At 41.3% G+C, this 25,081-nt stretch overlaps 2 protein-coding genes across 7 annotated transcripts in view; both read right to left on the minus strand.

The window, feature by feature from the left end:
• The window catches only part of LOC129763470 (protein stunted-like), a 418,419-nt gene that overhangs the window by 169,492 nt on the left and 223,846 nt on the right, over positions 1-25,081 (minus strand). The gene's annotated exons all lie outside the window — the stretch shown is intronic.
• Positions 11,177-25,081, minus strand: part of LOC129763463 (acetylcholine receptor subunit alpha-like) — a 427,268-nt gene continuing 413,363 nt past the window's right edge. For all 6 annotated transcript variants that reach the window (XM_055762548.1, XM_055762549.1, XM_055762544.1 and 3 more), the window contains one exon: positions 11,177-23,240. In XM_055762548.1, coding sequence (XP_055618523.1) covers positions 23,040-23,240 — 201 coding nt within the window. In that variant the 3' untranslated portion in view covers positions 11,177-23,039. The remainder of the gene's footprint in view (positions 23,241-25,081) is intronic.

Consider the following 25,081-nt stretch of genomic DNA (forward strand, 5'->3'; position numbering starts at 1 on the left):
TTTAATGAGGTGTGTTTTGGCAGCTGATTGAAAAAAGAAACTGCCATACTCCATCACTGAGAGAATAGTTGTTCGATACAACATTATAAGATCTTCTGGGTGGGCTCCCCACCAGGTGCCGGTAATTGTACGGAGAAAGTTTATTCTTTGTTGGCATTTTTTACTCAGATACCTAATATGGGCCCCCTAAGTACATTTGGAGTCGAACCAGACACCAAGATACTTGAATGACATAGCATGAGTGATCGGTTTACCCAAAAGTTGAAGCTTTGGTTTTGCTGGTCTATGCTTCCTAGAAAAAACCACCATCTCTGTTTTCTCCGTGGAGAATTCGATCCCTAGCCCAATGGCCCAGGTTGAAAAATTGTTCAAAGTATCTTGTAAGGGTCCTTGCAGGTCGGATTCGTTAGATCCTACGACAGACACCACTCCATCATCTGCAAGTTGTCTTAGGCTGCAATTTTGTGTAAGGCAATTGTCAATGTCGCTTACGTAGAAGTTGTACAAAAGGGGGCTTAAACATGAGCCCTGGGGGAGTCCCATGTAAGAGACCCGACTTACTGCCGAATCTCCGTGAGAAAAGTTCAAATGTTTCTCACAAAGCAAGTTATATAACATATTATTCAATAGAGGCGGCAGACCCCGAAAGTGTAATTTGTCCGACAAAACCTCTATTGAAACAGAATCGAAGGCCCCCTTTATGTCCAAGAATACTGAAGCCATTTGTTTTTTTTCGGCGTGAGCCATTTGAATTTCTGAAGAAGGCAACGCAAGACAATCATTCGTCCCCTTGCCCCTGCGGAACCCATATTGTGTATCTGAGAGTAGGCCATTCGTTTCAACCCATCGATCAAGGCGAAACAAGATCATTTTCTCCAACAATTTCCGTATACAAGACAGCATTGCTATTGGGCGGTACGAATTGAAGTCGGACGCGGGTTTTCCGGGTTTTTGAATAGCTATAACTCGTACTTGTCTCCAATCATCTGGAACAATATTATTCTCCAGAAACCGATTGAATAAATTCAACAAGCTATGTTTCGCCACATCAGGGAGGTTTTTCAGCAAGTTGAACTTAATTCTATCCGATCCCGGAGCAGAATTGTTACATGAAAGGAGAGCAAGAGAGAATTCTACCATCGAAAACTCGGAATCAAGATCGCACCTATCTTGTGGTATATCTCGAACAATTTTTTGCACAGGAGCGGAATCAGGACAAACCTTCCGTGCAAAATTAAAAATCCATCGATGTGAATATTCTTCGCTTTCATTCGTTGAAGAGCGATTTCTCATGTTTCGAGCCACTTTCCATAATTTTTTCATTGACGTTTCTCGTGACAAACCTCCCACGAAATTTCGCCAATAAGCACGTTTTTTCCCTTTGATTAAGTTTTTAAATTGATCTTCAAGGGCTAAATACGTTTGAAAATTTTCAGGGGTTCCACGTTTCCGAAAAGCTTTAAATGCATTCGATTTTTCTACATAAAACTTGGAACACTGGCTATCCCACCATAGATTGGGAGGCCTTCGACGAATAGTGGAACCTGGGATGGGTTTCGTTTGAGCGCGAACCGCGCTGTCATAGATCAAACGAGAAAGGAAGTTATACTCCTCCAATGGAGGTAAACCATCTTTGGAATTGATGGCTAGAGCAATCGCGTCCGCATATTTTTTCCAGTCAATGTGTCTTGTGAGGTCATATGCCATGTTTATAGATTCAGAAGAATTCGACCCAATGGTGATGGAAATTTTGATTGGCAAGTGATCACTACCGTTGGGGTTCTGGATTACATTCCACTTGCAATCTAACGATAGTGAATTCGAGCAAAGCGAGAGGTCAAGAGCACTTGGGTTAGCAGGAGGTTTAGGTACACGTGTTGTTTCCCCAGTGTTCATATTGATAGTCATATTGAAGCTGTTACAAAGGTCATATATCAACAATGAACGATTGTCGTCGTACTGTTCCCCCCAGGCAGTTCCGTGAGAGTTGAAGTCTCCCAAGATCAATCGTGGCTCAGGAAGGAGTGAGCACATGTCAACAAGTTGCTTGCGGCTAACCGCAGCTCTCGGAGGCCAATACAAGCTGACAATACAGAGGTCTTTGCCTCTGATGTTTGCATGACAAGCAACAGCTTCGATCCCTCCAATAGGTGGAAGGTCAATTCGAAAAAATGAGTGGCACTTATTGATCCCCAATAGCACCCCTCCGTATCTATCATCACGGTCCAAGCGTATAATATTAAAATCGTGGAAAGAGATATGGAAAGAGACATCTCGCGAAGAAAGCCAAGTTTCGGACAGAGCAAAAACATCACAATTGAAGTTATGAATTAAAAATTTGAATGTATCCAATTTAGGGATAAGACTACGACAATTCCACTGTAAAACAGTGATATCTCCGACCTCTCTATTTGAATTAGACATCAAGAGAGATAATCATTGCAAGGAGGGGCCATGTTTGCATCAATTGTTGCAAAATTGTCTTTAATACTGGAAGCATTGAGATGACAATGGTTCTGATGGAGTCGGAAACATTAAAACACTTGAAGATTTGATCCAAAAGGTCAGACAACTTTATAAATCCCGATTGGGAAGTTGAACTGGACGGAAAAATAGGGACAGTTGGGGTTTTTGATGTCCCGTCGAGTGCTGGGTCGTTCGAAGATGAAATATTCCCACGGAAGCCAGGAGGAACCTGATTTTGCTTGTCCGCTGCACTCGATTTTTTAGGCAAGCTAGCAGAGGATATAACCGTGGGGACTTGTTCTTGAACTTTGGGAGTGGTCACATTTTTGCGCCGGGGATTCCCTTTGAAAATAAACGGTGGCACAATAATCCGAAGTGTGACCAACTGACTTGCATTTGTTGCAAGTCATGGGCTTTGGCACGAAGAGTCGCACAGGTAGTCTCAATTTGTCCACCATAACGTAGTCAGGGAGGGCGGCACCAGCAAAGGTGACTCGAAACGAGTCGGACGGCGTAAATTTAGTTTGGTCCCCATCATGGGAAAGTTTCCCGAGTTGACGACAGTCCAAGATTTTCACTTCCATTGAGGGGAGCTTCTTGAACTTGCCTTTTCCTTCTGCTTTTATTTGTTCGCTCGTCAGACCCGTTTCAGTTATCACCCGCTCAATTTCTACGTTATGGGAGGGTATAAATGTTCGATATTCGAGAGTGAAATGTTGATCAGCAACAATCTCGTTTGCGTGTTTCCGGTCATTCACGACAACTCGCAATTTGTTCGGTCTAACCCTGCGAATTTCAGATACAGAAGTGTATCTGGCCAGATCTTTCATGATCTGAATAACGTTAAGGTTTTTTCCTTTCTGTTTTGGCCGGAGGAAAACAACCCACGGGCCAGTTCCAGGTGCATCTTCTGGATAAACTCTGACACGTGGAGCGGGGACAAGGACGAGGACGAGGACGAGGATTGGGTTGGATCGGAAGCATCAGAAGGGGGAAGCGAAATCGATGATGGGAGAGGGGGAGTGGAAGTAACAGTGGGTTGAGAAGGGAGGCTTGCAATTTTCTTAGAGGGGGGCTTGGTAGGATGAGCGGATTCGTCCCCAGAAGAATTATCTTCCTTATGAGGGACTCGTTTATGTTTTTTCCCAGATCTTGTGTAAGATTCATTATTGGAGATCTCCATCTCTGGAGATCCTCCACTATTCTCCATTTTACAAAAATTTCTGTCTTATTTCTAATTTATTATTGATTTTAATAATAATCTCAAAAAAGAAATAGCAAAAAAAAATTATGATAATAATATTAAACAATGAACAAATAATTGAATAGTAATATTAATAATAAATATGTGTACCTTAATATAAAAGTTGTTCCAATAATGCACTCTACTGCCCTAATCAGGGAGAGACAGAGGCTACGCGCTACGGAGACAACACAATAGCGCAAGAATAGCTTACGGAGCCACGTGATGATGAATCCCGTTTGCGACAGTCACGCGATGGCGATCCCGTTATGTCGAATCAGTTCAACAGCCGCAATCCGGCTCGCTGCAAGAGCGCTGCTTCCTTTGTTCCTTCGTTCCACTTCACAAAAGGTCAGGTCGCGGACAGCAATGACCTTCACTCGTACACGATACACTCGTACCAATAGCACAATAGCAAAAGTGGCAACGCACAATACCGACACTGAACTTTACTCATCAAGAGTTGGATAGCGAATGAGGACATTGTGTTGTCGGCCGTGGAATCTCTGGACTTACATATTTTTTACGGATGCTAGCGAATTTGCTTTCGGAAGCGTTGCTTATTCCCGAGTAGTAACTAATGGCGTCGTGCGATGCAGTTTGGTCATGTCACGTAGCAAGGCAGCTCCATTGAAGAAGCAATCAATTTCTCGCCTTGAACTGATAGCTGCGGTTATGGGAGCACGAGTGCAACAAGCAATCCTCACGAATCATACTTATGAAGAGCAGCGTACATTTCTCTGGACTGATTCTAAAACTGTGCTCAGCTGGATCCGTTTCGATCAGCATTATTATAAACAATTCGTGGCTCTTAGAGGGGGGGGAGATATTGGAACTAACGATGTTGGCTTCCATCGAAACTTAATATTGCTGATACTTTGACAAAGTGGGGGCAACGGTCGCCCTTGGAGGGCAACAGCCAGTGGTTCAATAGTTCGAACTTCCTCGAAGAGACAGATAGCTCCTGACCATCGAGAAATCTACCACCACTGAACACAGATGAAGAAAGGGAAGCACATGTGCTGCATCATGGCGTGATTGTAACGGAACCCGACTGGTGCGTACCGTCGCCCATGTGGAATGTTTTATCAGTAACCTGAGGCGTAAGAAGGAAGGACTTCCTGTCCACACAGCGAAGGCGATGAATAATCAACAACCGCTGAGTATCGCATGGGCAAAAATGAGAGCAATCAAACAACCTCTTCAAATGGCCAAGTTCCAGAAAGCAGAATCTACACTGTGGAAGATGGCCCTGAACTGGGGTTTCTACGATCGGATGCGAGTACTGAAGAAAAACCTAGATAAGACGTCTGATGCTTCGTTGGAGAACATCGCACGTTCAAGTGTTTTGTATAAAGTAGCAACCCTAGCCAGCGAGCGATATCGATGCTGACTAGCGGTCAATATGTAGTGGGATAGGCGCACCAACACAAATACGCAATATGTCAACAACTCTCGTGCTATAACCGCACTTGGCCCAACTGTCGTGTGAAGATCGAAAGAGCAGAAGGCGGGAGAAAGCTTTGAGGTGGGAGTTGAATGACGGCGAGTAAGAGCACGAGAGATCACGGTACGGTAGCTTTTATTTCGATCGATCGGGATGGGTCAAAAATATACGGATAAGGCAGCTGGAGAGGATACAATATCGTTGCTTGCGTATAGCCATGGGGTGTTTGCATTCGACACATACGATGAGTCTCGAAGTCTTGGCAGGAGTACTCCCGCTTACTCTTCGGTTCACAGAATTATCCTACAGATTTCTCATCCGTTGATCATGATCAAGATCATGAATCCATTGGTGATTGATAACTTCGAAAATTTACTCCAACTGACTCCTCAGTCAAGTTTTATGTCTTTATACCATGAGTACCTTATCCACGACGTGCACCCTTCACCAGGCATCTCCAACCAAATTTGCTTCCCATACTTTTGCAATTCCTCTGTCATTTTTGATCTGTCCATGCGACAAAAAATCCATGGAATCCCAGATCATCTTCAATCCAATGCTATTCCGTCGATATTTTCGGAAAAATATGGGAAAGTTAGATCTGATAAAATGTTCTTTACTGACGGTTCATTTATAAACGGGTCCACTGGCTTCGGCATCTTCAATGAAAATTCCAGTGCCTCTTTCAAACTCAAAGATCCTTGTTCCGTATATGTCGCAGAAAAGGGTGCGATATACTATGCTCTAGGGATAATTGAAACACTGCCCATCGACCATTATTTTATTTTTTCAGACAGTCTCAGCTCAATAGAGGCAATCCGCTCAATGAAAGTTGATGAACACTCATCTTATTTCCTAACAAGAATAAGACATCTATTGAGTTTTATTCAAGATTACCTTAGCATGGGTTCCCTCTCGTTGCTCGATTCCGGGGAATGAGAAAGCGGACTCGCTAGCTAAGGTGGGCGCTTAAGAAGGCACACTTTTTGAAAGGCAAATTGCCTATAATGATTTTTTTCAGATTCTTCGTCAGCACACACTCGTTAGTTGGCAGCGCATGTGGAGTGAAGATGAGTTCGGTCGTTGGTTACACACGATTATCCCTAAGGTCTCGACGAGTGCTTGGTTTAAGGGATTGAATGTAGGTCGTGATTTCATTCGCGTGATATCTCGGCTCATGTCCAATCACTACAACCTAAACGCGCATTTCTATCGCATTGGGCTCGCAGCAAACAATCTTTGTGATTGTGGCGATGGCTACCACGACATCGAGCATATTGTCTGGTCGTGTATCCGGTTCTATGCTGCTCGCTCTCAGCTCTCTAGAGCACTGAGAGCAAAAGGCAGACAATCGGATATCCCCGTCCGGGATATCTTAGGTAGCCGTGATCCTGATCTTCTGCTCCATCTATACCTGTTCCTCAGAAACGCCGATGTCAACGTTTAATGATGTTTCCTTCGTTGTGTCCCTGTTTCATATCCCTCCTATCCGATCTATAAACTTTTACTTAGTCGCGGCAATACATACACACACTCTTTACAGATACACGGGCCGAAGGTTGTGCAGTCCACTGGTGATTCAACAAGAGCCAAAGGTTGTACCGCTCATGACAACTCTACACGAGTTGATGATTGCGCCGGCTAGTGACCATTCTATCCTGGATTCCTCGAGTCGAGAAGACGCACCACGCTAGATATGGGGTACAGACTAGGGGGCGTTGCTGATTAATGGTCAGCTGCATCCCAATAGGAAGTATCCCGTGTCGGGCACACGTACAGAGCATTGGAGACAGCAACATCCCAATTACGAGAACACTTGTAATACTAACCTCGAGCCGACCGCGAGTAATCGGTTACATATTACTACATAGATAATAAGAAAAACTGTCAAAATATTGAACTCCCGGCCCCGTCAGGCTAACGCCATATGAGCCTTGATAAAAATATATATTTTAGAAAAAAAAGGCAGTCTGAAAACAACTAGTGATAAGTGTGCACGTCGTCGTCCTGAGGATTTGAGGATTAAGATAATCGCAGAATCTTGAAGTTTGGAGTTTGTTTGCGGATGGATTTGTTTTGGTCGTGACATCGCTCAATAGTGTGTAGAGTAAAGGTCGCGAGTTTTCCCGGTTTCGTGCACGTTCACCAGGCGATAGAATTATTCGCGATCGTGAAAGTGGTTTTGCGAAGCTGCCCTGCGTTCGTTTGGAGTTGCCAAAGGGACTGAATGTTCGCTGAATAGGATACGCGGAACGTGATGTTGTGAATGAATCATATAGAGAAAGGTCATAGAAGGGAAGTGAAGTGGTGTCAAAGTTATGTTTTTTTTATCCAAAATATATATTTTTATTAAGTCTCATATGGCGTCTGCCTAACGGGGCCGGGAGTTCAATATTTTGACAATATTTGCTTACAACTATGTTTGTAATATGTAACCGATTACTCGCGGTTGGCTCGAGGTTAGTATTACAAGTGTTCTCATAATTGGGATGTTGCAGTCTTCAATGCTCTGTACGTGTGCCCGACACGGGATACTTCATATTGGGATGAAGCTGACCGTTAGGCTAGGCGCAAATTGAGACGCGTATGGCGCGAGTAACTTGGCGCGATGTAGCGCCTGTCTTTGTGGCTAATGGAAACAGATGGAACGGCGCATATTGGTCAGATGACGCGAGATAGAGGAGCGCTCGTGAGACACGACTCGCTCGACGCTGTGGCTGAGCCACAGTTTCTCGTGCTGCTCATGCTGGTTGTGTTGGTTGTGTTGGTGAACAATCATATAGCGCCGTGAGTCTGATACTGTATGGTTGTACCGGTCGGAAGGTTGTGTTAGTAAATAAATATAATAATAAATACAACTCTGTGTGAATCAGACATTGTATGCGAGTGGCACGTCATTTACACCAAACTGCGACTCAATATGCGCTCCACCACGCTACGTTTGTGGCACGAATGAGTCGTGTTGATAGTCTCGTGTTCGCTTACGAGCGCTATACGCTTCTCAATTTGCGCCTAGCCTTAATTAGCAACGCCTCCCTAGTCTGCATCCCAATATCTGGCGTGGTGCGTCTTTCTCTACTCGAGGAATCCAGGATAGAATGATCACTAGCTGGCGCAATCATCAGCTCGTGTAATGTCATGAGCGGTACAACCTTTGGCTCTTGTTGAATGATCAGTGGACTGCACAACCTTTGGCCCGTGTATCTGTGAAGAGTGTGTGTATGTATTGCCGCGACTAAGTAAAAGTTTATAGATCGGATAGGAGGGATATGAAACAGGGACACAACGAAGGAAACATCATTAAACGTTGACATCGGCGTTTCTGATGAACAGGTATAGATGGAGCAGAAGATCAGGATCACGGCTGATCACGGTGTCATAGTTATTGTTACCGATAAAGAAACTAGTGGCAATTAATATACCTACTAGTGTGGGTGAGTGCCACGACGGCGGTGACATCGGAGACAGTGCGACATTGACGAGTCAGGTGAGTGCGATAGCATAGTGATAGTGAGTGTCTGCGAGCCGTGTGATCGTGCGAGGGCTTTCGGGTGTTGTTTTGCTCCGAAAGTTCTGTTCGAAGTTTATGCATGCGTATGCCAGTGTTGGCAGTTAGTTCGTTTATTTTCCCTCTTGAGTAGGGAAACAGAGAACTTAGCAACAATAAGCTAACGTCAATGCTCGACGAACAAGGTGCTATGCGCATGCGTGGTCGAACAGAGAAGTCTGGAAAGCTCATCCAATCTTACCACGAAAGGTTTGGGCACGCAAACAGAGAAACTGTTTTTTATGAACTTCGTTAAAGATTTCACATCACGAACCTCCGTACTACAATACGCCAAATGATGCGAGAGTATGTGGTGCAGAGTTCACCGAAGCCACCCCTTGATGTTCCCTTGATGGCTCCTCTGCCGATCCAGCAGATTACTCCAAGCTTACGTCCCTTCGGTTGCGTAGGAGTGGACTAACAGGGTCCGATAGAAGTGACGTCTGGCAGAAGGAAGAAAAAACGGTGGATAGCTGTTTTCACTTGTATGGCAATTCGAGCAGTTCACCCCGATGTCGTATTCAGTCTCACCACGCAGTCTTATGGAAATTCGAAGGTTCTTCGGTTACAGAGGAGCGTTTGAAGCAGGAGATAAGTCAGGAATGTCCTGAGCAGAATACAAGTGCTACTACGACCTGGAACTTCATTCCTCTCGGAACGCCGCACATGGACGGTGTCTGGGAAAGGATGGTCCGCTCAGTAAAAGCAACGACGGCAGAAAACTAAACGACGAGATATTGGCGACTACCATCGCAGCAGCTAACGATATTATTAACACCCATCCGCTGACGTACATACTTCAAGAACTGGCAGACGAAGGATCGCTAACTCCAATCCATTTTCTTCGCGGAACATGTGCCGGTGGTGACATGAAGCTGGAAGAATGTATAGATCACGCGGTAGCTGGAAATCACGCGGGAGCTGTAAATCCGTGACGGTAAATCCGGATCGTCCAAGAAACCTGTACGGTCGAGGGAAGTGTCAACACCGCTGGGCAACCAGTCTACTGTGGGAATGGAATTCTCAGACGTGCGTCGAATAGAAGAGAAGAAATGACAAACAAAAACAAATCATTCGCAGAGCTAAACGTGGAAAATTTATTACGACTAAGTATTTCTTAAATTTCTTATAATTTATTGTGAATTTGCTGTTGAGCTGATTAAATTTTAATCCGTTTAAGAGTAATTTACCTGTAAGAAAAGAAGACAATGAATAATTATTATTTAACATGAATTAACACTTGTAAAACTTACCAAAGATTGGTTCGAGGTTAGCAGCATCTCATGAGGTACGGCTACCGTCCGTTCGCGAAACCGCTAGTCCTTCATAAGCTAGCTCTGATGCAGGATTGTGTGATTTTCAAAAAGAGCTGAAACTATTTTTTTCTGAGCTGAGGAAATAGACATCTGCTACAAAAAGTACTTTTCTCTGTCCGTGTCCGAACAATGACTTAATGGTCGATACCATCCCGAAAATGGATGGTCATATTCGTTTAGTCGAAGTTGTTTTTTTATCAGGTCAGTATATGCGAATTTGAATGATGAAATTGTGATGAAAAAAAAACAATTCTTAGGGTGGCATTTTCAGTGCCCACTAACAGTTGAATGTCAGTTGATACCAGTCGTTTCAACGCAGACCGGTATATTCAGGAAGAATTAACGATCGTCGCCTGAAAACAGATAAAAGTATAAAAGTTACTTAATATAAAATGCAATACGCTATTATACTTACCTAACTCTTATTGACCTTGAAATGCATCCACACGTTTTTTAGAAGACTTTTTTTTCTGGATAGCCCTAAAATCAAGAATCGAACTGTCGAAATATTACATAAAATTATCAGTATGATTTGCGGAGTCGGACCATGATTACCGACTTTTGTGTACCACAATCAAGTGGTGAAGTTGTGGTTTCAACAAGACGGTGCAACATGTCGCTCTACGCGGGCCACAATTTACTTATTTAATTGAAACGTTCGGAGAAAGAACAGTTTCGCGTAATGAATTAGGAATTGGTCTTCCAGATCGTGCATTTTCACACTGTTCAACTATTCTTGTGGAACTGGAAGAAGTCTCTGTTCTACCTACCTTGGAAGACACCATCTACCACTTCATCATCGATATGTTTCTTCCATTGCTGCAGAACGAGTAACGGAAATCTGAGCGGCACGAGGCATTGTCCGATTAATTTGGGATGGAAATGTTGTATACTCAAATGAATCCTAAAAATTATCCAAACAAGATACTACAGACATTATATTTGTAGCTCTTTCCTAATGGGTTTAGATGTCATAGTGTTAATGGCAATACATTTCCCCAAGGTTTGCATTAAACGAATAGAATCAATCAAACCCCAGCACAAAAAATAGCAAACCCCAGCACAAAAAATAGCAAAAGAAAAAAGTCGTTCTTCCTCGATCTACATTCCAACTCAGCAGACAAAAAGGACAAAAACAGTCACACTCATTTTCCTTCACAGTTTCATATATTTTTCCGTTTTTTGTGTAACTTTTTCTTTCGATTCTCATTTACAGTAAAATCACTTATTGATTTCCTCTCGCATACAATGTTTTTTTTTTGTGTTTGTTTGTTTGTGGATGCTCCAACAATATCTTCGCCTGTTTCGGCCTGGTAATATTTTTGTTCCATTTCGTTCACATTCACACCGCACCGGTTTTGTAATGCCATTGGGACACACCATCCCCCTCAATATTCACCCCGCACTCTACGGACCGGACAGGACCACAGTTTGAGATACAGTATGAAAAGGTATAATAATAGTCATTTTGAGTCATCAATCATCATCACTGTCCAGGCCGAGAGTGCTCTTCCTGGCGCTCTTTCCCATTAGTACTTGTCTATTCTCCATTTAACATCTTTGGGGCCCAAAAGTAAGATTTTTCGGTTGGCCATTATTCTGCAATCATCGCTGGGCGCGCTGCAGGGTGAGAGAGACAAAGAGCTGGGCGCGATTCGATGGACGTAACACGATGATAGCGACAATAAAAGTAATAAAAACTAACGGGCCACGTTTTTTTGCTGTTCTTATTTTGCTCTCTTTCTTCTGATCTCTGGGGGCTTCGTGATGCCACCTTCAGCGACTTCTACTTAGTATTAAACGCTTTAAGTTTCTCAAAATCGTCGGCTCACGTGCTCGAGTAAAATTGTACAAAAAATTCTCTTAAAACAAATCTCTTCTATCTTAAATGGTAATACGGATTTTATTCTCTTTTTTTGTTTTGTTTTAAGTTGTTTTGTGTCGAGTTATTTTGTGAGTATTTCTCTGCCTAAATCGATATCTGCTAATCTTTTTTTTTTACATTTTTTTTAAATTGTTGTAGCTATGTATATAAACGTATTTTCTTCCCATTTGTGTTTTTTTTTTGTTTTTGTTCTTCTTCCAGTTGATCTGTTTCAAAAATAAATTATTTAGATAGTATTTTTGTTTGTTTCCGTTTTAAGTTAACCTTTTATTTCAATTTTTGTCCTTAGTTTTCTATAGATCTCTTTTGTTCGTTTCTGACTATAAAAATCATGCGAATATTTGCTTTTTGTCTCTTATTTGATGTAGTTATTATTATTTTGCGTACTAGAATGATCGTGTGCTCTTTTATCTTGGTGTAGCTAGATGAAGGTATGTAAGAAAGGGATACATCTTTTTGTGTGTGGTTTCGTGAGTTGTTAAGAAGTAATCGGATGTCGATAATTGTCCTCTACTGTCGGAATACCTAGTTATGATGAACCGGTTCGTTGCGATTCGCGAAATGATGGAGAAAAAAATAGAGTTGAGAGTGAAAGATTAAGGTAATAGATATAGATTCATTTTGTAAGCTAGATTTGATTCGTAAGTTTCACCTAAAACGCGATTCGTGGCTTCATACGGAACACGCGTTGGGTTATTTTGCTTTGCAACATTCGAGCTTATATATGTATATGTTCCGTTCGTCGGCTAGTGAGAGTGGTAATGTGGCAGCTCACTGTAGTGTTTTTGAGCATATACAAATGCAATTTGTTTTAGGTCTACTATTTTGTCTGTCAAACATTTTTCTCTGGCCCGATTTTCTCCGTTGCGGAGAAGATGGCCTAACACGTTTAACTTTCATTGAGCACGCAGAATATTTCTGCGAATTTTGTGTGTATGTGTGCGTTTTACAACATTTAAGTCTCTTAAATTCGTGTTAGGGGATCGTTTGGGAACGTTTGCAAATGGGAGAAATTGCATTATGTAGCTCTCACAGTGAACGTATTGATAGAACTATTCAAAAGCTCGATACGATACGTTACGGCAAGGTTCTTTTGTAACTCAAAGGACTTTGTTTTCTGACAAAAATATTTGTTAATATCAATTCCAATGCAATTGTACTATTTTTAGGTACTTAAATGAAAATTCTATCTAGAATAGATGTAAATGAAATAATATTTCATAGCTGAATTAAAATCCAAACTTAGTATTACTTGAATTCTGTGTACATAGAGGGTTGAGTATAAAATAAATCAGACAAACGAAAAATACTTCCAAAGAAATGTACGAACCGGTGATCGGATATGACAGTCTGCACACCGAGACGAACAACAACGGCCAACGATGCGTGAGCTTTGCAGCTTCGCGAGAACTGGTAGTCCCAAGTACCTTCTTTCCCCGCAAGGACATTCAAAAAGCCACCCTTGTCACCTTCAATCAGTACACGTGATTACTTGACCGTATACTATCAAAACGTTCGTGGTTTACGGACTAAAACGAACGCTTTGCTTCACTCGTTGCTCTTCTGTAATTTCGACTTGTAATTTTCACCGAAACGTGGCTCCATACCGACATTGCGAATACAAATACGAATACGAATTGTACTCGTTAGCGATTCTGACGGCATTGAGCTGTTTGAACCACCATCCGCTATTTTAAAAACCGACCATCATCACAAGCCGTTACTTTTGAAACTTGACATCCTTTCGCTAGATTCGCCTACCCGGTGATCCAGCAGCCCGCAGTGAGTATGACTTTGCACGGTGTGATTTTAACGCTATCAACGCGATTGGACAGAGCTTCTTGACCTCTCTGATTTTGATACAGCCGTCTCGGCCTTCTACGACAAAGAGATGTTAGCCTTCCCTAAATTTCAACCAGCCGTGGTGGAATTACGAACTTCGTAATCTGCGTGACCGTATGCGGAATGCTCGAAAAAGTTATTTCCGCTCCAATACAGCTGCAAATAAGTCTGATGTAAAGTTTGCCGTAGCCGAGTATGGTGGGTTACACGAAATTCGCTTTCGACAGTATATTGACATTTTCAAGAAAAATCCATCATCTTTCTGGAATTTTGTAAAATCTTGGAAAGGCTCATCTCATATTCCAGTGGACCTTTCATACTGTAGTCAAAACTTCTCTGGTGCTGCTACCTCAGCAAACCTCTGCAAACCTCTTCGCAGAATTCTACCGAACCGTTTACGAAGTGGATCAGGCTCCAACTTCGCAGCAATACAACGATAACTTGCCTAGTTACGATATTCGTCTGCAGCAAGTCACTTTCAGACACGACAATATTCTCAAAGCCCTTTGTTCTGTTGACGCCTCGAAAGGTCCTGGTCCAGATTGAATTGCACTTTCCTTCACTAGGAATTGTGCTGCATCATTGGCCACCCCCGTGGAGTCTATCTTCAATCGACCACTTCTAGACGGCGTATTTCCTGAGTCATGGAAGCTAGTATCCATAACCCCGATCTTCAAATCTGGAAACATTCACAGCGTGGAAAACTACCGTCCAATATCTATACTGGACTGTTTGGCGAAAGTCTTAGAAAGACTACTGCACGATAAGCTGTACACGGCTGTGCGATCGTTAATCTCGGAATTTCAGCACGGGTTTATGATGAAATGCTCCACCATTACCAATCTGATGACCTCCACTAACACTCTGGTTGCAAGCGTCGACAAGTTGATGCCGTGTATATCGACTTCTCCAGGACGTTTGACAAAATTCCGTTTGTTCTTGCTATCACAAAACTAAGCCGCCTCGGTGTTCCTTCGTGGATTGTTCGCTGGATACAATTGTACTTTTCATCCAGGGAAGCTTTCGTGAAGGTTTACGATGCTACATCCAATGCGTTTCACCTACCGTCCGGGGTTCCTCAGGGTCACCTTGGATCTCTCATCTTTATTCTTTTTATAAACGATATATGCGATCACCAAAGCTGCTGCAAGCTCTTGTATGCAGAGCATTTAAAACTCTACCGCATTATCAAGACGATGGTTGATTGCCTTGCTCTGCAAGCTGATATTGAACGCCTGTCATCGTGGTGTAAAATGAACGGAATGTTGGCAAACCCAGCCAAATGAGAAAATACCACCTTCAGCCGAAATCCAACACCGGTCACGTTTGAGTATTCGATGAATGAATCACCGCTTGTGAGAGTAAGCTCTACTAAGGACCTTGGTCTACTTTTAAACAGAAAATTGAGATTCAACGAGCACATATCGATGGCAGTCACTAAAGCAAACTCTATGCTTGGCTTCCTAAGAAGAAATAGAACGCAATTTGACGACATGCCATGAAGTGACTGTACTGTTCTCTGGTTCGCAGTTTAAGAAATGCGTTCCGGCTGCTCGCATGGACAAATCTCGACAATCTACCGCCTTACGAACATCGATGCGCGCTCATCGGACTTCAAATTCTGTCGAGCCGGCGTATTTTCCTGCAGAGACTGTTCATCTACGACGTACTCAGTAACAACATCGTCTGCGATAGCGTACTTCAAAACATAAATATCCACGTTCCGAACCGCCAACTTCGAAACACTTCCTTTCTCAGAATTCACGGCCACCGCACTACATACGGATGTAACAATCCGCTAGATAGATGTTGTAGGCTTTTTAACGATGTGCACGATATTTTTGATTTTAACATAAGTAGACTAGTTTTTAAAGATAGGATTGAAGATTTCTAAATAGTCTGTGTGGTCTCTGATCAAAGATGGTGAAAAATAAAATAAAGTAAGCACTTCCCGCGGCAGAGGAGTTAGGCGCAACATCTCTTGAAGGTGGTTGGTGAAGAATTCGGAAGAAACGCCTGGTATGATGTGGATTGCAAGGCCGTGGTGGCGAGAAAAATCGTACCTGGACGAACTACCTCAGGACCCGGACGAGAGAGAATATGACCAAACACAGACGGACTCGGAACGACATGTTCACGATTCTGAGACGAAAGAAGCGCCAACAGGAGGATCGTGCTCATGAGCAGCTGGAAGCGTTGTTCTGTGTCGATGAAACTCGGAAGTTCTACGAGAAGAGGTTATGTGATCCCCAGCGTCACGCTTGCCAAGATAGGGACACTGGTTCAGAAGAACCATTTAGGGTGTGGTGGGAGCGGTGGACATGGCCAGTTTCCAAGGAAAGTTAGAAAAACCAGGAAACAGCACTTTGAGCAAATTGATGCCTCTTTAATGTCATACAGGTTTGGGACTTTTCTATGGTCTATTGATTCCAGATTCCACGGTTGAAAAAAAAATAGATAAACAGACGACGTTGGAAAAAGGAGGAGCTTATAAGAGAAACACAGGCCATCAAGAACGGATTTTCTTTGTACAAACCATCAAAAGTGTTTGAAAATGCTCGAACTACAGTGAAAAGATTCATGCAGAATTCGAAATGGTCTCAATGCAATTTTTCTGGTCTGGCTTCGGGTCAAGACACCTGGTATCGATCCCAGAACACTGTTACTGATTGAAATATTATTCTGAATTACCTTACATAAACATAAGTATGTTTTTGACGTAGAACTACGTCTTTCAGGAAGTATGTGAAAGTATGAGGGAAATTTAAAATACAATGATCGTTTGATAATTCTTCCGTTCACATATTTTGTTAGTCCTAGGTATCATATCAAACGTAAAAGGACGTTCATCAAATCTACATAATCTATCACAAAAATTTCGATGCATTCTAAAATAATATTCGGAGTGGTAAACAAGTGGATTACATAATATAATTGCGTAGTTCCACGTCGAAAATATGCGGTTGTGTCCTAGATACAACCCCTTGCAATTTTTTCTCGATGAAACACATACATGACCAAATCACCCTACATCAAATTTTAATGTCCAAAAATCATCTTTTTCTATTTTATATTTGGTAGTTTAAGTTTGATATAGTGATCAAACGTTATTGATTGAGAGAAAACAAGTGTAGATCAGTGTTCAATGGGACTTTTTTTATTTAGACCGTATTGGTTCGCAAATAGGCGATTTGCTTAGGGGATCCAAATTGCCCCCAGTCACTCTACAGCTATTCCGCTGTTGAAAGAATATCCCGAAGCCATCCTGGTATCCCCATCGGAGAAAGCGGACGCACTCGCGGAAAAATTTGTTGAGGCGCACAACCTCGGTGCTGACGCAGTGAGCTCCCACGATGCAACGGTTCGACACAGTCAAGTAGATGAAATCGACGAAGAGTAGATGAAATAGTGTGTAGGTATTGGTGACTACCATCCACTGCATGATTTTCATATGTGTGTGTGCAAGCGCTGAGCGTAAACGAATCTTTTTGTATTTTTCAAGTGTCAAGTTTCTATAAGACCAGTTACATTTTCCTTTGTTTTAGTTATTTTTATCAATACATCTGGTAAATTTCGAAGGGGAAAGTGCTCACGGAGAATGAAGAAAGACAAATCGATGCATTTCTCCATGAGAATGTTGGTATCAGAGAAATTGCTCGTCGGATTGAACGATCCCGTCAAGTAGTACTCAATTATTTGGCGAATCCTCAAGAATCCTGTAAGAAGGAGAGAGCTCCACGTAAATCGAAGCTCTCTGACCGGGAGAAACGGGAAATAGCTAGAACAATTTCGGATACCTCAAATTCGCTAATGCAATCCGTTCAGCAGAATTTGATAAATAGTATTCTAACACGAATTTTCCAGGTTATTAGCCGAAATGGCAAGGTTGATAATTATTGACATGTAAATCAGCCGATGGTTTTTAATTTTTCATTGATAATACATATGAATTTTGAAATGGTCTTATAGAGACTGGACAACTTAAATTATCATATTGAAGCACAATAAATAAACAAACAACTCTTTTGAACGGAATTAACGTTAAATATACTTTATTCTAAGCATTCAACAATGTATGAATGTATCTTGTTGAAATTCTTACTGGGTGGTCTTATAGAAGTACCGTAGCATACCGTTTTCTGGTCACTGTTTAACTAGATGCTTCGATCACTTCCCAATCAGATGGAAGACGGGAAAAATGATTCCCATCAAAAAACCAGGAAAAGATCCAACTGATCATTCGAACTACAGGTCCATTACGATAATATCGTTAGTCAGCTAACAGCGACTAATCATCCAGCGTCTGTTGCCACACATCGGGAAAAACAGTATTATTGCATCGGAACAATTTCGCTCCCGGAAAGGCTACTTAACCGTGCATCAAGAGGTTTGCGTGGGTAATGTTATACAGCGAAACAAATCTCTTTCAGACAAAACACCCATGGACAACGTCTGGCACGACGGGTTTGTTCACAAACTGGTGCTGACTTCCCAGGCTATCTCATTCGGATGGTAAGACTTTATTTATCTAACCGTTTCGTTCGAGTACATCTTGCTGGCGCCTCCTCGGAGCTAAGAGTAATTGGTGTACCACAAGCCAGTCTCCTGGGCCCTGCCGGCTGCAGTCTGTTGCTTTATGCGGATGACAGCGTTATCAATGCCAACGACCGCCTCCTAAGAACTACCGGTTGAAGCCATAGTGAGGCGTTTCCTTTTACGTACTCGTACCTGACTAGTTGGGAGATAAAAATGAACCAATACAAAAGCCTTAAAGTGAGATGCATTGCATTGTTGAAATCGCTGTATTTGTTGATATGCCGACGATCCCGATTTTCTCAGCGGAACATGGGGGTCTCCGTAGCCACATTGGTTGCGCGTTCGCTTAGTAAGCGATCGATCGTGAGTTCAAAACTCAGGGTCCTCACTGACCCTCTTTGTGTTGTTACAGAATAACTACGTCCTCGCAACAATCATCAGCGATGGAGATCGATCCATGCTTATTTCAACCACCATCGATTCATCCTACAACTGCTCTGCTCTGCAAGACACATTGGGCTGCTGGTTCTATAAATAACTCAACAATGATCAATCAACTGTCGCCGCTGTCCGGTCTAACTGGATAATGGAAGAACAGAAGGAAAACTCTTACGCCTAAATGGTTACTGTGTAAATGTGTACCATATGCAATGGTATAGAAGGGAATACTCTAACGCCGAAAAATGGCAACTGTATAATGTGCTAATTATACATATGATGAACATGTGTCATGTACACGATTGAAATTCGGCTCTGTTACAACTAAAATGTTAATGAGCCTAAAATAAACAAAAAGGATAAAAAAATCTCAGCGGAATAAACTGGCTATCTTCAAATTGATCGTCGTGCCAGTAGTCATGTGGGGAGAGTGTGCTGCGACTCACAAACCCAAAGTGATCCCAAATTGTCTACCAAGGATCTTAGATGTCCCGTTTTACACGAGGTTAGCCGAACTGCATCGCAAACAATTCAAGAGCGCATTGGTGCTTCGGTGTCAAATCTTGTTGCGAGTGTCACACTCTCGGAATACCCATCAAATTAAAATATTCAAATTTACAAATTTAGGTTAGTGTAGGTTATCAAATTGAAAATATAACAATGGTATTCCAGTACCGAAGAAAGTAGAATACAGAACAAAAATAGAAAACAAAACATAAAAAATGTATAATTAGAATAGTAAAGGTTAAAAAAAATATTCTGGTGTCATTTCAAAACATAAATTGCAATCCAAACAAAATGAAGAAAATGCATTTCAAAAATTTTATGCATAAAAATTGTAAGGGGTTGTATCTAGGACACGACTGCATATTTTCGACGTAGAGCTACGCAATTATATTATGTAATCCACTTGTTTACCACTTCGAATATTATTTAAGAATGCATCGACATTTTTGTAATAGATTATTTATGTTCCTCGTTACAAATAAATTTGATGAACGTCCTTTTACGTTTGATATGATGCCTAGGACTACCAAAATATGTGAACGGAAGAATTGTCATACGATCATTGAGCCTGATTCTCGAATACACTTCACGGTGTAAACAAAATTAACGGCACGCCATTGAACTACATTTTACGAGTTAGTAAAGGATAAGAATGGATTCTCAAGCAGAATGAGCACTTTTCAAACAAAAATTATCAATGAAAATTAACTTCTCGATATCAAATTAGTGTTCAATGGGAATGGATACTTTGTTTGTAAAATAATCTTATACCGAAATTTTATCTGAAGTTAATTTTATATTATAATGATAGTTTTAAGGAGAAACTAATTTCGTATCCAGATGTCGATACCGTACCGTTGTCATCGCGGATACACTTCATTTCGTTTCCCCCGTGAAGTGTATTCGAGAATCAGGCCCATTGTATTTTACATTTCCCTCTGAAATTATTGCACATCTCATGTTTACGTAGTTCTCGAACCGCGAAAATGACGATTTTCCCATGCTTCTCAGTTTAAAAGTACGTTTTAGGGAAACATTTTCCGGTCTGACAGCGACAAGCGCGTACAAAAGTACTCAACACCAAAAAATACCCCCGACTTGCATGTATTTGAAAAGTGGATTCCCCCAGGCACATTAATTTTGAAGTCCGTGTTAGGGAATTTTGTTCCCACTGGACACAGCTCAGTGGGAACAAAATAGCCCTAACTTGCATGTATTTGAAAAGCGGAATCCCCAAGGTACATTAATTTAGAAGTCCGTGTTAGGGAAACACAGCTCGGTGGGAACAAAATACCCCCAACTTGCATGTTATTTGCACAGCGGATTTCCACAGGTACATCGATTTTGAAGTCTGTGTTGGGGAAACCGTATGCCGCTGTTAATCTGGTTTCTTCTTTTGCTCGGTCCATTTCTTATCTCGCCCGAATATGGATTTTATAAATGAGCATCTATTCTGGTTGCGCTGGAATAATGATTCGGAGACGAATGAATCATAAGATTTAAAGTCTCAGTAAACAAAGGAAAAGAAGATGGAATAATGCTCTCTATACTCGTTCACGATGCATTTACGGCACTCACTTAGGTAGTCAATAAATTGAGTGAAACGCATCGATTAGCTTTAGAGGGAGTCAGGATAGAGCTAAAAAAGTTTATGGGTCGAATGCAGAGAACCGGACTCTTGATCTTGTTTTCATAAACGACATCGTGCTACTTGGTTACCTGATTAGTGAATTCATGAAGCACTCTCTAGGATCGTCATCCTCCGTTCGAACTAGTCGTCGCATGTCCAACGGCTGTAACATACGAAACAGAACATAATGATCGTGGGTACGAGTTCAAACGGGCCAACTTTGAGAATTTGTGTGCAGCACTGCTGGTCGTCGACTGGTATACTCTGGACACGATTCAATATACCGATGAAGCCGTTGGGTTCCTCTCCAACGCTGTACTTCAGGCGATTACTGCACAAATTTCTTTGTAGCCTCCTCCATGTAAACCGCCATGGTCAAAGAACCGACTACGCTTGCTGAAACGTCGTCCATCTGCTGCCATACGTTCCTACTGAAGTCAACGATCTCAGCACTCGAAGCTGCGGTTCAATCGGGCTGGTAATGAGTACAGGAGATAAAATGGGTTTTGTATGCCCGTGAATCCAAAACAGTTCTGGTCGTTTGTCAACTCGATGCGAAATGAAAACGGTCTTCCGACATAATTGCATCTTGACGAGCTTACTGAGACGATCAGTGGAAAATGCAAACTTTTTACTCGACAGTTCAAGCGCGCTTTCAACGGTTACACAGCTTAGCTTGAACATATTAGATTAGCTGTCGAGGATGCTCCTCGTAATGTATTTAGCGAAATGTTTGGTATATCTGAGCAGTATGTAGTTAATGTGATTCAAAAACCTCAATTCTTGTATGCTCCAGATCTGGATGGGATTTCACCTGTGGGGCAAATATTTCCTATCATTTGATGCAAACATCTTTACGAGCTATAAGGAATTCTCAAGTTATAAGCATTCGAAATCTTTCATTTTTTCCTACATATTCAGTGTTTAGAATTTCATATATGAAGGGTAAATATTCCTGTTGGACGTAGTCCTACGTCAAAAATAATTGACACAATGTTCAATAACTGAACTTCAATCTAAACTTAGTACCATTTGAATTTAGTGTACATAAAGGTTGAGCATAAAAAAAATCAGACAAACGAAGAATACTTCCATTTATTTATGTTATGAGAAAAAAAAACTAAATCAACTCAGCAAAATTCGGGAAATTTTCGAATACACCAAAAATATATAAGCATTTGTTGTCGGGATAAGCTGATTTGTTTAAATGATGACGGCACCGAATCGGATGCGTCACGTATTGTAAGTTGACTGAACTGGGAAACCCGGAAAAGCAGAATATCAAATGTAGCTGATTTTAAAAACACATTCAAAAGTGGTGACTCTTTTCAAATGGAACTCCTCCAATATCGCAAATGGTTACAATGAAACTTACTCCTAGCTCAGCATCTCGAGATTTTTTAAATAGATTTATGGCTTGCAATACACATAATATTAAAACCAAATGCAAAAACAAATCATTACAAATTCTAAATGATGTGATTTATTTTTCCGGAAGTATTTGCCCTCTCGAAAAAGGAGCCTCGACTGCTTTCCAACGTGGGAAAAGTTTTTACCATTGCTCAACAAAGCGCAGAACGGTTCGAACGGAAAAGTTCTTTCCCATCACATCTCAATTGTGTTTATATTTCTTCCACTTGCAAACGCGAAACGACAGCAACATTTTCTCTTAACGATGACCTAAGAACTACACTATAAATTCTCCCTACAGTTCTCTCAGTTTTAAAAACTCGCGAACCGAAAAATTGTCCTAAACGATTTCAATTAGTTTGTTGAGAATCTCCACGGCGAGTGGTTTGAAACGGGCAATAAAATTCAAACAGTTCGTTTCTCTCAATAAACAATGCAAACATGACTCCGTTTCTAAACTCTCCCATCAGCAATGAACCACTTGGGAGGAATTAAACAAAACTTTATAAACTTTTTTTCTTTCTCTCTTCCACTCACTACCCACGTGGCAGCTCATTTTCACTGGTACTGTTCATCTTCAATTTCCCTCCGCTCACTTTGATATAGATGTATTCCGCCGGGAGATTGAGTTGTGCCGCCCCGGAACCAGAACCAGCACACGGGGAGAGGGGGCTAAGTCGACGTGGTTTCCCTCATTGCTTCCGGCTCGTTACTAATGACGGTGTGGTCGCCGCCGCCGGCTCCGAGGGATGGCGCCGAGTGGTGTATTTGATTATAACACAGGTTTGGCAATGTACGGTTTCGCAGTCGTTGTCGCAATCTCCGACATTTTAATATCGATCGGCACTCGGGTGTCGTAGAGCGTGGGCGCTTGTAGGATGATTCCGGCCGTTCCGAACACGACCGCTATAGTGAATATCCATAGGAACAACCGATCCAGCACCATGGCCACATACTTCCAGTCTTCCTTCACCTGTTGAAAGAACGGTGGACAATTAATTATTTGATGAACTCTGCTAGACGAAGAAATTGGAAAAAACACAATGTCAATTTAGTTAAAGTTGATATGCGTGTGAAGTTGTAAATACAGGAAAAAAAATTTGTGCGTTTTTTTTGCGGTATATTCAAAGAAGCATATTTGACGAAGTTATCGACCTATTAGCTTTTTCGATGTTTTATATGCATTTCAGTGCGATAAAAAAATTGGGTCTAAATTATCCACTTCTCAAATCCAATTACTTATTGATTACCAAATGTAATCAATAAGTCAAAATTTTCTATTTTGCGACTTGGTCCCCTCTGACTTAACACCGACCAAACGGACTAACAGCACTTGTCACTATGTAATTGTAGAACATATGGGAATTTAATTTTCCTTTTTTCCTTCAGAGTTTTCCGAAAATATTCAATTGTCATGTTACAATTTTTTCTTGCCCCATAAAACCTTCACATACCAAATTTGGCTCAGTTTGCCCTTAGAGAGGGGGGTGCCAAATTTGGTTTTATTTGCTTAATTAATTATCGAGTAATGCAGAAATTTGTGTTTCATTTGTATGGCAGCCACCCCTGAGATAGGGGAGGGGTATCTAACCACCATAGAATCATTTATTGCACCTTAAAATCTCCACACGACAAATTTCGCTTGATTAATTCTCGAGAAATTTAGAAATTTGTGTTTCATTCGTATGACAGCCCCCCCTTAGAGAGGGGGAGGGGTCTCAAACTATCACGAAGACCTTCCCCGGATCCAAAAACCCCTACATACCAACTTTCATGTCGATCGGTTTAGTAGTTTCCGTGTCCATAAGAATCAGACAGACAGACATACATCACTCCATTTATATATATATATATATATATATATATATATATATATATATATATATATATATATATATATATATATATATATATATATATATATATATATATATATATATATATATATATATATATATATATATATATATATATATATATATATATATATATATATATATATATATATATATATATATATATATATATATATATATATATATATATATATAGATTTCATCGAAAATTTTGGTCATCCATTTTTGATAACAGAAAAATGAGCGCTCTATCATATGTAAAAACTTTGTAGAAGACAGTTTTTGTCTAAGAATAACTGTCGAGCTCTAAATGCTAATTTCCACTTAAATGCATCTCCTGGACCATTGTGCACTGATTTAAACACTGCCCTACCGAAAAACGCTAAGCAACTAGGCTCGTTCCGTTCACCGACCGCTCCACAAATGAAATGGTCGAGGAAACCCAAATTCGATTCAATCAGACCTCTGGTGTTAATTTGGTTGTAGTTTTAATTTCGCTCGTAGTGCCTCATTTTAGTGCAGCAGACATTTTTTTTTTGGAACCCAGAACCCTCCGTAAGCGATTCTGTTCCAATCCTCGCCATGTTTGAACGCCACCCTCAAGTGGGAACTCCACATTTTCTATAGCATACAGATGATCTGACAGTCAAATCGTAGAAGAAGTGACAAAGAATGTCCAAATTTGAATCGTTATATCGTGATTAAAAATGTCTCTAAATCCTTGTAAATTTATGTGATAGAAAGTTTGTCTAGAGGACGGTGTGAAGAGCTAAGTGTTCGAGCGCATTAAACTTTCTATGTAGAAAATTTCGCCAGTTCAATTTGAACAATAAAAAATCAGCCGGTGTCGTTTGTCTACTTTGTTTGTATCTGCCGCGCCAGGCTATTCGCCTTGGCCAAGGCGTGCTACAATGATTTTGTGTGTGGAATGCGAGGAAACTATATTGAAAGAGAGTGA

This window comes from Toxorhynchites rutilus, chromosome 1 (genome assembly GCF_029784135.1).
Source record: "Toxorhynchites rutilus septentrionalis strain SRP chromosome 1, ASM2978413v1, whole genome shotgun sequence".
In the NCBI taxonomy this organism is placed as follows: Eukaryota; Metazoa; Arthropoda; class Insecta; order Diptera; family Culicidae; genus Toxorhynchites; species Toxorhynchites rutilus.